Source organism: Balaenoptera musculus, chromosome 8 (genome assembly GCF_009873245.2).
Source record: "Balaenoptera musculus isolate JJ_BM4_2016_0621 chromosome 8, mBalMus1.pri.v3, whole genome shotgun sequence".
In the NCBI taxonomy this organism is placed as follows: Eukaryota; Metazoa; Chordata; class Mammalia; order Artiodactyla; family Balaenopteridae; genus Balaenoptera; species Balaenoptera musculus.
The window spans coordinates 96,484,974-96,496,065 of record NC_045792.1 but is presented as its reverse complement, the minus strand read 5'-3'; the positions used below and the strand labels follow the sequence as shown (position 1 = coordinate 96,496,065).

Genomic DNA, 11,092 nt, shown 5'->3' with positions numbered 1-11,092 from the left:
TATCATTAGGCACAACATGAGGTGCACGACAGATTTCTTTGACCTTTGGAAATAAACCCTTATCCCTGTCCCATATCCCCAGGCCCCATGAATAGAAGCCACACTAAATCTTCCTAGTCACACAACAGTGTTATTTCAAGAAAATGAAACAAGACACAGGGAGTGAAATTAACCATTACTTAGCACATTTCTATTATGTCAAGTTTGGGCTTAAGCCCCTTTGGTCCTGTTAAACATTTTCATTCTGTAGCAAGCCAGGGTTGTCCTGAGTTCTTTCTAATCCATGTACTTCACGTCTGTGATGTGTGACAAGTCTCATTCTTTGCTGCTCCTGCAGTGATCACCTTGTGGAACTCTTTTAGAACTTCCAGCTGGCCAGGTCTGATGTAGATGTGTGACCGGATCTTGGTGATGGCTCTTACGGCCTCCTCTGGAGTCCAGTTGTACACCTGAAGTGCAGGGTTGGGAAATCAGAGAAAGAAAGGACCAGGTGTTAAGGTGTCCTTGACCCAATAACAAGTGCTAAAGGGCTCTCAGAATTTCATTTTTTAAAAAATTCCACTTTGCGGGGAGTTAGAAGCCATGCCCCACATATTATAAGTGGGAGAGCACTTTAACCCCTTCAATCAAAGTCCCACAATTCTATGCAATAGGCTGGGGGAGGCGAGGGGGGGACACAAATCAGTCTATCTAATTTTTATTCTGCCAAACCCTGGAACTAGAAGGTTGAACACGTGAAGCTGAGATCCTAAATTCAAGCGGGCCTAGGCCTACTAGATGTCCTCTCTGAGCTAGGCTGTTGGTTACAAGAGTTTCCTGGAAAGAGTACACAGTCGATGTTTTTATGCAACTTGTCACCATGTCTAGAAAAGAGTACTTTTAAAATTTAACTAGGAGGGCTATCTTTGTGTCCTCAGGATACTTACTGGTTTAGAACTCAATAGAACCAAGAAAGTATAGATTTTTAGCCTGCTGGTTCAGTTCTCACTTTGCCCAAAATATCTCCTGACACCCAGTTTCCAGCAAAACAGAGTCCTAATGACCAAAGCTTTAGTATTGTTAAATCATATATTCACCAGTCCACAGTAACACAAGGCCAGGCTGTTTATCTTTACATTTCCTTTTTCCTTAAACTATCTACATTACTTAGTAAATGCTCTGCAGGGGCCTCACAGGTAACAAAAATGAGCCGGGGGTTTGTAACAGGAAAGGATGGACTAGAGTACTGGCTTCTAAATGTTGTTAAAAGCATCCCACCTGCCGATCATAACAAATTGATAGGCAAAATTCTGTTGGAGCCACTGTTTCTAGAAATTAATGTCCAGAACTTTACTCTGAAATACTTAAAGAAACGTGAGTCCTATAGAGCTGTAAGTGATCAGCACTATTATCTACAGAACTAGATTTCCTGACGTTTATAACAAGTGTTTCTAGCCTTTTGCTGGTAGTAGCATCCTTTGCAACTCCACTTTTTGAGTGCTTGTTCTAGGTCAGTGCTTGACATACTTTCTCATTCAAGCTTCACAACACATTTAGTTTGAGGAAATTGAGCAATGGAGAGGGGAAGCCACTTTTGCCTAAGGTCACACAGCTGGCCGGTGACGAAGCCAGAGGTCAGCCTGTCTGCAAAGTTCAGGTGCTTTCCACCTCCCAACAGCCTGAAATTGGGAGCATGGCTCCTAGCAAGGTCTGCCAGTAGACTGGAGATCTGCTGTAAAGGGGACCGGTCCAGAAAGACATTTTCTACCTGAATCAGATATGCTGCCACCATAGTGGCACTTCTGGAACGCCCAGCCTTACAATGCACGTAGACAGACTGGCCTAGCGACAGGTACTTGAGAGCAAACTGGACTCCTTTCTGGAGGTTAGCCAAGGTTGGGACTCCAGTCATGTCTATCGTGCTGAGCCGCAGCTGCTCGACTCCTACATTCTTCCACTCCTGGAACGAGGTCCACCAGCATAGAAAAGAAAATGAAAAAAGCCTGATGTGAATGGTAGGAAGATGGGCTCCCAAGAGGCAGCAAAACAACAAGGAAGCTTCACGGTTTACTACAATGTGAATATACTGTTTACTGTTTGCCTAAAAAGAAACTTCTTTCAGAAATGTCTTTAAAATGGCTGACCTACATGGCTGGTCTTTCATCACACAACAGCAATGCTACTGAGTTAGGATTATGTCCAAGATTTAAAGTGTTCTTAAAGTACCATTAGTAGCTTTAGTACCAAAGCTAAAGTATTTGAATCTTTAGCTACAAAATACGAGCTGTATAAAATTCATCTACAAAAGCTGTGTAACTAGTTTTGCATGATCCAGCTGCAAGGCTGGACTAGTACGTTTTGCAAGAACTTTCTGTTTCTCTGTCCATAAGCCTCCTCTTTTTTACCACTTTTTTTGAGAGGGTATGTGGTAGAAAATAGAGTTATTTTAAAATTAAAATAATGCACCTACTTTTCTTAGTGCAATATTATCACTTAGGAGGAAGAAAAGAATAAACAGGAGAAATAAGGCCTCTGGCAAACTGGGCAACTTTATTTTTTATTTTGCTTTAAGACTTCAGGTAGGCTCCAGCTACTCTTGATATTAATCATTTTAGCAAACCAGAAACTTATGACTCTGAATGAGGGTCAATATTTTATATAGCTCATGAAATTAACAAAAAACAGCAAAATCTGGCAGCATGGGGCTTATACGTCAATTACATCAGAAACACCTAGGGAGCTTGCTAAATGTTCAGATTCCTGGGACCCCACCCTAAAGTTCCTGAGTCAGAATCTCTGGGGGTTGTACCTAGGAATATGCTAGTTTAACAAGACTGCCAGGTAATTCTTAGGCATATTAAAATGTGAGAACCACTGCCTTGGAGATTTCTTTTCTCTAGGTTAGTGGGATAAGATAGCTGCTTACAAATGTCAATTGCCTCACACCCAGAGACAAGCACTTTCTGTGACTTGCTCCACAGGACGGACCACATTAAGGAACATTCACCATTTTGGCTAATAACTCCTGAGGTCTTGTGGCAAAATACTGTGGGAAATCCAAGGAACTGTTACCCATTCTTTAAAAATGTATGCCATCACTGATCAATATATTTTAAATGTGAGTCACAGTTTTTTTAAGATTTCAAAAAAATCTACAGTTGAAATAACTGCAATGTTCATTAGGCCCTATCAGTACAGTAAACAAGAAAGATAATTGTGCAGTGCTAATAGAAGTCAAACACTATAAAGATAGGGCAACATCTAATAACCATTATGAACAGTTCCACAAATAAGCATTCACATCTAATGAAAATTATGTTTTAGGCCTGAACTTTATTTATGACAGTGCTTTGGAGTTCCACTATCATCTCTGACATATAAATAAAATTCCCTCAAATCAAAACCAAATGAACCCTATGCAGTTTTTGCAATGGGTTGTTTTATGATAAATTTACCAGGGATTGGCCGTAGCTTTTCTTTTTACAGTTTATAGGGCCTTCATCTTGAATATCTAACAGTGTCTGATCCATACTTAGTGCTTAGTAAGTGTCAAATGAATGAAAGCAAGCCACAGAAAAGTTGCCTTTCAGTTCTGGTTACTGATTTGAATTACCGAAATTAAGAATACATTTGTGCACAAAGGAATAATCAAAGTTTGTCAACTCTACTTTTAAATGCCTTTCACATCAGTTTTTATTTCACAATTAGTTTCTACCCCCAGCAGCAGCCATTTAAGCTTAGAGGACCAGATCCTCCTCCTGAGGAGGCAAAAAAGCCTGGGACGCCTGTCTCTGCGGCAAGGTCATCTACAGCACCCCCTCCCCCAACCTCCTCCGGCTCGCCAGGCCCTGGGTGGTGGGCGAGGCCGGCGGGGCGCCTCGGCCCCAGCTCTGCCCACGGACCCTGGCGCCTCACCTTTGGGGAGTTGCACAGGAACCTCGTCTCATACTCCTCGTTCATGGTGATCAGCCCTCGCACGTTCTCGTCCTGTACCAACTGCCGAGGCAAAGAGGGGGCTCAGAAAGGTCCGCCGAGGCCCGGGCGGCGCTCGCCTGGCTCCCAGCCCCGGCGCGGCCCGGCCTCCCGGCCCGGCTCACCCGGCGAGTCATGTTCCGCAGCGGCAGCGCGCCCAGCAGCACCGTGTTGTCGATACGGTTGTACCAGTCGCGGTGCGCCGGGCCCGGCATCTTCCCGCGGAACAGTGTGTACAGCAGCGTCGGGTAGAAGAGCACCCGGGCCAGGCCGGCCTCCAGCAACGTGCCGGCCGCCATCCTGCCCCACCCGGCCCGGCGCAGCGAAGACCTGCCCACTCCCGGGTTCGCGGGGGACGGCCGCGAGGAGGGCCAGAAGAGCGACGAGGCCGAGGACTGCGAGTCGTCCGCGGCCTCCAGCGAAGGCGATACGGCCGGCGCGGGCCTCTTGAGCGCCGAGACCTCGGGCCCGGCCCCCAGGGACACTTCGGGAGAGCCTGGGCCCAGTGGGACCGGCACCATGTCACGGGAGGAGGGGCCGCCGGCCTCGGGGGAGGGACCAGGGCTTCCCGGGCGGGAAACTGGGACCCCTGACGAGGGAGGGCGCGTCCTCGGTCCAAGGTTGTGAGTCTGCCGCGTGTGAAACTGACCGCTGCCTGTGCCATTGACCCCCCCTCCCGAGGGAGGGGGCTGTGACTCCAGGTGAGGAGGTCTCTGACCCTTGAGTGTGAACTGTGACCCCGACCGAGGGAGGCGGGGCCCTGGCCAGTGGCCAGTGGGCCTGTGACACCTTCCCCAGCTACCGGCTAGAGGGAGGGGACTGTTATCCCAGGTGAGGGTGTGACCCCACCAAAGGGGAGACGTGACAAGGAGACTCTCTGGTAGGGGGAGCCCTGAAGGGGAGAGTGGAAGGGACTTTGAGCTTTTAAGTAGAGAAGCTTGGTGGAGAGGCCCTGATCCTGGACAAACAGGGGACCTGGGTTCATCTGGCCCTTCCTTCCCAACACATCCCCCATCTGCCTGAATTCACGGCTCCCTCCTCCTGCACAAACTGCAATCAGTGTGTGTGTGTGTGTGTGTGTGTAGTGAAATATATATATATATAATGATATCTACACTATTTATGAAAATATATTAATATTAAACATATTTTGATAAACTTAAATATAAAACCCACAACCTGCAAATAGGCGAGAGGAATAGTTGTAATGCTGATTATTTATATTTAAATAGTACTCTGAAACGTGCATCTTGTGCTTTTTTTAAAATTTTTATTTATTTATATATTTATTTATGGCTGTGTTGGGTCTTCGTTTCTCTGCGAGGGCTTTCTCTAGTTGCGGCAAGTGGGGGCCACTCTTCATCGCGGTGCGCGGGCCTCTCACTATCGCGGCCTCTCTTCTTGCGGAGCACAGGCTCCAGACGCGCAGGCTCAGTAATTGTGGCTCACGGGCCTAGTTGCTCCGCGGCATGTGGGATCTTCCCAGACCAGGGCTCGAACCCGTGTCCCCTGCATTGGCAGGCAGATTCTCAACCACTGCGCCACCAGGGAAGCCCCTTGTGCTTTTTATTTTTATTTATTTATTTATTTATTATTTATGGCTGTGTTGGGTCTTCGTTTCTGTGCGAGGGCTTTCTCTAGTTGCGGCAAGTGGGGGCCACTCTTCATCGCGGTGCGCGGACCTCTCATTATCGCGGCCTCTCTTGTTGTGGAGCACAGGCTCCAGACGCGCATGCTCAGTAATTGTGGCTCACGGGCCTAGTTGCTCCGCGGCATGTGGGATCTTCCCAGACCAGGGCTCGAACCCGTGTCCTCTGCATTAGCAGGCAGATTCTCAACCACTGCGCCACCAGGGAAGCCCCCCTTGTGCTTTTTAAAAAGGTTTATCTCCTTATAAAAATAATACATATTCATAAAACTGGAAAATACAGGAAAGTAGCATAATCCCACCACCTCAAATACATGTTTTTTCTTCCAGTTTTCTTTTCCATGTGTACCATTAAAATTTTTTTTATAACAGCTTTATTGAGATATAATTCACATACCATACAATTCATCCATTTAAAGTGTACAGTTCAATGGTTTTTAGTATATTTGCAGAGTTGTGCAACCATCATCACAATCAGTTTTAGAATATTTTCATATCCCCCAAAGAAACCCCATACCAATTAGTAGTCACTCCCATTTCCCCTCAACCCACCAGGCCTAGGTACCCATTAATTTACTTTCTGTTTCTATAGATTTGCCTGTTTTGGACATTTCAAATAAATGGAATCATATAATATGTGTCCTTTGTGTCTGGCTTCTTTCACTTAGCATAATGTTTATAAGATTCACCCATGGTATAGCAATATCAATACTGTATTTCTTTTTATTGCCAAATAATATTTCATTGTATGGATATACCACATTTTGTTTCTCCGTTTATCAGTTGATAGGCATTTGGGTTGTTTCCACTTTTTGGTAATCTTGAATAATGCCCCTGTGAACATTCATATACAAGTTTTTGTGTGAACTTATGTTTTCATTTTTCTTGGATATCTATCTAAGAGTGGAATTTTGGGGCCATATGATAATGCTATGTGATTTATGTGTACCATTTAAAAAAGTCATTCATGTCATGTTGATAAAGTTTTGTATCACGATTTTTTTCCCACTAAATGTGCCATAAGCACTTTCTTTTCTTTTTTTTTTAATATTTATTTATTTATTTATTTACTTGGCTGCGCCGGGTCTTTAGTTGCGGCATGTGGGATTCTAGTTCCCTAACCAGGGGTCGAACTGGGGCCCCCTGCATTGGGAGCATGGAGTCTTAACCACTGGACCACCAGGGAAGTCCCCATATGCACTTTCAATATTGCTACATTGTATTTGTCATTTATAATAAACCTAATTAGTATACCATAATGTGATCATTCTATTATTAGACATACAGGATATTTCCAAATTTTTGTTATAAAACATTTCTAGCATGAAATTTTTTTCTGTATTTTCTATATTTAGAATTACTATATTAGGATAGGTTCCTAAAAGTGGAATTACTGTGTCAAAAGATAATTTACAGTTTTTGCTTTATTTAAAGTATATAACCTGAAAAGTTCCTTCCTCACCCCCCAAACCCACTTTTCAGAAATACAGATTTTTTTTTTAAGAGTATTTTTTTATATAAATTTATTTATTTATTTATTTTTGGCTGCATTGGGTCTTTGTTGCTGCACTCCGGCTTTGTCTAGTTGCGGTGAGTGGGGGCTCCTCTTCATTGCAGTGCACAGGCTTCTCTTTCCGGTGGCTTCTCTTGTTGCAGAGCAGGAGCTGTAGGTGTGCGGGCTTCAGTAGTTGTGGCAGGCAGGCTCAGTAGTTGTGACTCGCGGGCTCTAGAGCACAGGCTCAGTAGTTGTGGCGCATGGGCTTAGTTGCTCCGCGGCATGTGGGATTTTCCCGGACCCGGGCTCAAACCCGTGTCCCCTGCCTTGGCAGGCGGATTCTTAACCACTGCGCCACCAGGGAAGTCTGGAAACAGAAATTTAAACCACAGTAAAGTATCACTCCACTTCTACCAGAATGACTGAAATTAAAGGACTGATAATACCAAGTGATGATGAGGATGCACTGTTAATATTTTAATAAATATTCTTTCTGGGTTTTGTCTCTTTCAACAAACACATTCTCTAACAAAAATGGGATCGTTCTGTACCTGTTAATTTGTTACCTGCTTTATTCACTAAGCATGTGTCATGAACATTTGCCCACAATTAAATATTTTTCTGTATCATTATTTGAAAATATATATAATATTCTAGGCTATGGCTATATCATATACTTTATTAAGTATACGATATACTTGATGAAGTATATCGAGTGTATATTTTTGTATCAGATTTTATGCTTTTGTATCAGATTTTATGCTATTCCAACAATGTTATGATCCATAATACATCAGTACATCTTTGCTTTTTTTTTTTTTTTTTGCTGCAAGGTGTGGTGTGTGGGATCTTAGTTCCCCGATCAGGGTTGGAACCCATGCCCCCTGCATTGGGAGCGTCCAAGTCTTAACCACTGGACCGCCAGGGAAGTACTAGTACATCTCTGCTCTTATTCTGATTATTTTCTTAAGAAAAGCTCCTAGAAAGATATGTAAACTTTCAAATTCCTCCAGACAGACTATCTGAATTTTACTCCCACCAGCACTTGGAAAAGGCTTGCTTCCTCGAACCCTTGTTAACATTTTTAAAAACAAATCTTAATCAATTTGGAAGGCAAAAAATGAAGCAGGGAGCTTTTTATACTCATTTATATCTCATATCAGGCTTTTTTGTATTTGGACTGTTTAGTGTTTTGTCTATATTGGGAAGCCCTTTGAAGTTAGAAGAATGTGTGTTCTTCATGTAATTGTTCTTCCACCCAACTCTGGGGTAATGGACTCTGGCCTTCCTTGGTAACTATATGCAAGAATGACACTAGCGCCCTGCAAGGAGTGGCCCTAAGTCAAGGGGCAGGTAAAATAGGGAAAGTTACTGGTCGCCCTTTGAGAAATATCTGTTGAGCTGGACACTGTGAAAAGCATTGGAGAGACAAGAGGATAACAAGACAGGTGTGGTCCCCGCTCTCATTTAGCTCATGGTAGGTTGCAGGAAGTTTCTGAATGCTAAACAATTCATTCTCTTTTTTCATACTCAGCACCAAGATATGTCTATTCATTAATTCAACAATATTTATTGATGAATTGGGGAGTTGGATGAAGGTGGTCAAAAGGTACAAACTTATTGTTATAAGATAAATAAGTACTAGGGATGTAATGTACGACATGATGACAATAGTTAACATAGCTTTACGATATATTTGAAAGTTGTTAACAGTAGATCTTGAGATTCTCATCACAAGGAAAAAAAGTATCTGTATGAGATAATGGATGTTAATTAAACTTATTGTGGTAATCATTTCACAATATATGGAAATCAAATTTAAAAAAAAAAAACCGGTATTTATTGAGCACCTACATGGCATTATTTTAGGCCCGGAGGATATAAAACAGACAAGATCCCTATCCCCATAGAGTTTACCTTCTGGTGTGGGAAGACTACAAATAAAATATGTAAAATATGAAGTACAAAATATACTATGTTAGATGGTGATAAGTGCTTTGGATAGAAACAAAGTGGCATAGGGAAGGTGGGAGGGAGGGAGATGCAAGAGGGAAGAGATAGGGGAACATATGTATATGTATAACTGACTCACTTTGTTATAAAGCAGACACTAACACACCATTGTAAAGCAATTATACTCCAATAAAGATGTTAAAAAAAAAAGAAACAAAGTGGCAAAGGGGGACTGGAAACACAGATGTATGTGTGTGTAATTTTAAATAGGGTGGTCAGGGAAGGCCCAACTGAGAAGGTGACATTTAAGTCAAGACCTGAAGGAGGTGAGGAGGTGAACCACATGGATATCTGGATGATTCTATGGCACAAAAAGGAACGGGACAGATTCTCTGCTTAAAAGGTTTCTACAATCTACAGCAGCTGGGAGACAAATATAAAATTAATTGTGGTAATGTATGTGACAACATTCTATAAGCTATAATGATCTATAAATGTAAGATGTTTTCAGTAAATTACACATAAAACTATTAACAAGAACAAGATCATATATCAGTATTACAAATGTATATAAAATGATAAACTACACAGTACAACTAAGGAATATGATAGTGTACAATTTAGGGGCTAATTGTTCAGATTTATATGGTACCAGAAACACTGTGGTTAGTTTTTTTTTCCCCCACGGGGGAAAGAGGTGCTTCCAACACATGGGAAAGCCTTTGAGGCTTCTGCTTGGGAGTCCACTTATTTTTTTGCAGTAAGTTTGGGTATAATCAGTATTTGCGGGTAGAAGAATTATTTGCTCTGGGAAGCCAGATGTTACAGAGAAATCATTTGCAAACCCATGAGTTATTTGCATGTTTGGGGCCAAAAAGTCCCTGAACTAAGTTTTCTTTCTCTATCTGCATTTTATTGTCCCACAAGGTGTAGAACTTGCGGAATAAATGACCTTTTAAACAAACGAACGAACGAAGGAATGAACTATTGTACTGTTTGCATTCCACCTAGATTCTGGGATTCCTGGGTCACTCTGAAGGAGGTCTTCAGGGACCTAACCTGGGTTACTGATTTTTTTTTTTTTTTTTTTTAGTTGGGGGAGAAGCAGGTTAGGGCTGGAACATCAGTCTCTTAACAGAACCCTTATGAGCTTCCGGGCGCTGCAAGGATTTTTGCAAGGTTGTGAGTTCACACAGCTGATCATGCTGTTAGAAAGCATTCCCCTAACTCTGAAAGCTTGCAATACACTCACATTCCACATCTCAGCAGAGAAGGAAGGCCTGGATCCTGTTGCTTATCTGCTGGGGTAGAAAGGAGGGTGTGTCATGTGCCCAGCGCTGGCCAAGCACCATCCCATTCACTCATTCGTTCATTCATCAAATATTTTATTATGCGCATATTCAGTGCCAAGCAGAGGTCCTTGCCCACTAGTTCATCCAGAACTCCTGTGGAGAGCCGAGAACTTCAGGGTCTCAGGCCGGGGGTCTTCCTCCAGCAGAGCTCCGAGACAAAGAGATGTGCCCTTGCCGCTCCTTGAGCTGAGGGTTCCGCCCGAGGCCCCGGGGGCTCTTGCGGAGCTGCTTCTCCACTCCCCAGCCCGAGGGGGCGCTGCAGCGCCGGGCGCTCGACCCGCCCCTGAGCACTGCTCCGCTCGGATCGGCGCTGCCGGCCGCACCACTGTGGTACGTTCCCTCAAGCCGCCCTCCCCCTCCTCGTCGGCCCTCCCCGCCGGTGGTAGGTGCCGGAAGTGCCGCCATTTTGGAGTGTTCTGCTCGGGCGGCAGCGGCGGCGGCGGCGGTGGGACGCGGAGGCTCCCCCGGGACTCGGCCTCAGCAGTGAGGAGGCGGCGGCGGCGGCGGCTGCGAAGGAGCAGGCAGCAGCTGAGGCAGCGGCGGGCTCAGGTGCAGCCGCTGGTGAGTGCGGCGGCGGCTGGATAACGGGCCGCGGGTGGGAGGGAGGGAGCGAGGGAGGGAAAGGGGCAGGAGGGAGGCGCCGCGGGGCGGGTCCGGTCCGGGCGGCCGCGGGTCACAGGGCCCTCCGGGCGC

The 11,092-nt window shown here is 44.6% G+C and overlaps 2 protein-coding genes across 20 annotated transcripts in view; one reads left to right on the top strand and one right to left on the bottom strand.

Moving 5' to 3' along the window:
• Window positions 1-110: 110 nt before the first annotated feature.
• Window positions 111-4,658, bottom strand: PTPMT1 (protein tyrosine phosphatase mitochondrial 1). Its single transcript, XM_036862583.1, has 4 exons — window positions 4,077-4,658; window positions 3,895-3,975; window positions 1,748-1,939; window positions 111-449 (listed from the first exon to the last, which is right to left on the bottom strand). The coding sequence occupies exons 1-4, from the start codon at window positions 4,470-4,472 to the stop codon at window positions 291-293; spliced, it is 828 nt and encodes a 275-aa protein (XP_036718478.1). The 5' UTR covers window positions 4,473-4,658; the 3' UTR covers window positions 111-290.
• Window positions 4,659-10,803: 6,145 nt separating this feature from the next.
• The window catches only part of CELF1 (CUGBP Elav-like family member 1), a 71,436-nt gene continuing 71,147 nt past the window's right edge, over window positions 10,804-11,092 (top strand). For 17 of the 19 annotated variants that reach the window (XM_036862698.1, XM_036862685.1, XM_036862700.1 and 14 more), the window contains exon 1: window positions 10,804-10,960. The gene's annotated coding sequence lies outside the window, so the exon portion shown is untranslated. The remainder of the gene's footprint in view (window positions 10,961-11,092) is intronic. The other 2 variants (XM_036862703.1, XM_036862691.1) reach the window with 1 other exon arrangement.